This window comes from Morone saxatilis, unplaced genomic scaffold (assembly GCF_004916995.1).
Source record: "Morone saxatilis isolate NCDOM2014 unplaced genomic scaffold, NCSU_SB_2.0 Contig18, whole genome shotgun sequence".
In the NCBI taxonomy this organism is placed as follows: domain Eukaryota; kingdom Metazoa; phylum Chordata; class Actinopteri; family Moronidae; genus Morone; species Morone saxatilis.
The window spans coordinates 14,648,450-14,650,773 of NW_023339740.1; the positions used below are offsets into that span (position 1 = coordinate 14,648,450).

Genomic DNA, 2,324 nt, shown 5'->3' on the forward strand with positions numbered 1-2,324 from the left:
GGTGTGTGTTTTGCACAAATCAATGAACCCACAGGCCGTCTCTTGAAGAGGTCTCATTAAGCTCTGGAGTACCTGAACAAATCTAAAGTGTTCATTTAGTGCCTCACTGTTAATGTGAAAACCTCCTAGAGAGCCATTAAGTGATACTTATTAATAATTTCTGTGTTTCGCTTCAGGTTCTCTCAAGATATCGCAGCGGTAAATTACCAAAGGCTTTTAAAATAGTCCCAGCGCTTTCAAACTGGGAGCAGATTCTCTATTTGACGGAGCCTGAGACTTGGACTGCAGCTGCCATGTACCAAGCAACAAGGTGAGTCCCCCAGGTGCCCTGGGTATTGCTTTATAAAGTTATATAGTTTAAGAGTTATCATACTTACTGCATGGACTTCAACACGGTACAATGAAGTATTTTTTCTATGCTTTTGTTGTAGAATCTTCTCCTCCAACCTGAAAGAGCGAATGGCCCAGCGGTTTTACAACCTGGTGCTGCTGCCCCGAGTGCGGGATGATATCGCAGAGTACAAGCGACTCAACTTTCATCTCTACAGTGCTCTGAAGAAGGCCTTGTTCAAACCAGGAGCGTGGTTTAAAGGTGAGACAGAAGGGATGTTTAGCTTTCTTTTTTAAGATAGAGGAGACTGATATTCTAGCTGCAAGGATTAGTGGAGTTATTGATTAGATCAATCAGCTAAAAATGTATCAACAGGGATTTGAATCATTGTTTAATTATTTTAGTCATTTTTTAAACACAAAATGCCCGATAGATAGATAGATGGATGGACGGATGGATGGATGGACGAATGAATGTACTTTACTGATCCCAAGTTATGAAATTATGTTGTTATGCAGACATTACACATTACAAATATAAATAAACACTAGAAAAGAGAAATATATATCAAAAGAAAATAAACTCAGCAAATAATTAAAATAGCTTAAAACGGAGTGTCACAAAAACCTTGGTATATAACATAATAAGATACAGTATCTATAGAATATCTGTTATAATAGACAGTATAGAGAATATACTAGAGTAAGATAAAAATATAATAAAATAGAAAATACAAACATTGTATAAAATATAAGCGAAATGTGTGCAGAGAAGTTTTTGTATACTATCGTCCACATATATTCTTTATTAGCAGTGATCTGAAAGTGGATGAAAGTGTGGTGACTGCAGTTCAGGCTGCCCTTTAACATTACTAGGGGTCATCTGAGTCATTATTAATGTACATTTGTTGCTCAATGCAAGTTTGCAGAATATTTAGTTTTAAAGGACTGAATTTATTAGTGCCACTCATCTAGCTGTTTAGATGAGTGGCATCTTGTTTACATAAGTTAAATGATAAATAACATCCACCTCCTCTGTGATGAAGCTGAGAGTAAACTCTAGACAGTGTTAAAATAGTTCCTGATATGCCTTTCAGACCTCTCAAACTGTGTTAACATGTTAGGTATTACTAGCCATTGTTTTATTAAACACCCAGTGAAATCTGGGCTAAGCTCTACACATGTGACCCGTGAAACTAAAAACTGGGTGAATGAGTAAATGAAAGAGAGGATTTGACAGCTTGTTGCAAAGAATAAAATACAAGCTTTCTGGGACGCGTCACGTTTCTAATTTGAGCTCTAAATTTAGACGTTGTATTCTGAGGACACTGACAGGATTAGTTGATGTCCACAGGGTTAATAACACCATTGGTTCTGGAAGCACAGTAATTAACACACTCAAATTGAATTGGGTCAAATCTTTCTGCGTGTATCTAGAATTGGTTTTTGCCAATGATTGTTGAGTTTCTTTAATCCTGTCAGTACTGTGTGTTCACTGTCCCAGTTTGATGGGACTGTTCTCCCCAAACATCCCGTGACCCATATTTTGAAAACCAGCAGTATGAGACGCCACCACTAAGTGGCAGTGTTGCTCACAAATACACTGTACAGCATACCACATACAGTATGAATGAGAGAGCTAACTGACCTCTAGTGATTGGTATTTTACATTTATTCTTCCATTGTTGGGGTTCATTTAATCTACTGATTAAATATTTAATTAATGAAACTGATGAAGTGATGGTCAATTATAAGTTATTTTCTTTGTTTTTCCATGTGATCAGTGCCCCCAAAGGCTCTAAAATGATGTTATATAAATTTTTAAAAGAAATGATGTATATTCATTATGATTTTAGTTTATCATGTGAACAAACATGAAAGCAGACAGGAAACACGGAACTATATAAAGTGTATTACACCGATCAGCCATAACATTATGAGCTGACTGGTGAATGACTAAATTGTGATGACCAGACGACTGGGTCAGAGCATCT

At 36.7% G+C, this 2,324-nt stretch overlaps 1 protein-coding gene across 1 annotated transcript in view; it reads left to right on the top strand.

The window, feature by feature from the left end:
• The window catches only part of bysl (bystin-like), a 4,828-nt gene that overhangs the window by 1,894 nt on the left and 610 nt on the right, over window positions 1–2,324 (top strand). The window contains exons 4-5 of the mRNA XM_035661726.1: window positions 177–310; window positions 432–624. Of these exons, the coding sequence (XP_035517619.1) occupies window positions 177–310; window positions 432–624 (327 nt within the window). The remainder of the gene's footprint in view (window positions 1–176; window positions 311–431; window positions 625–2,324) is intronic.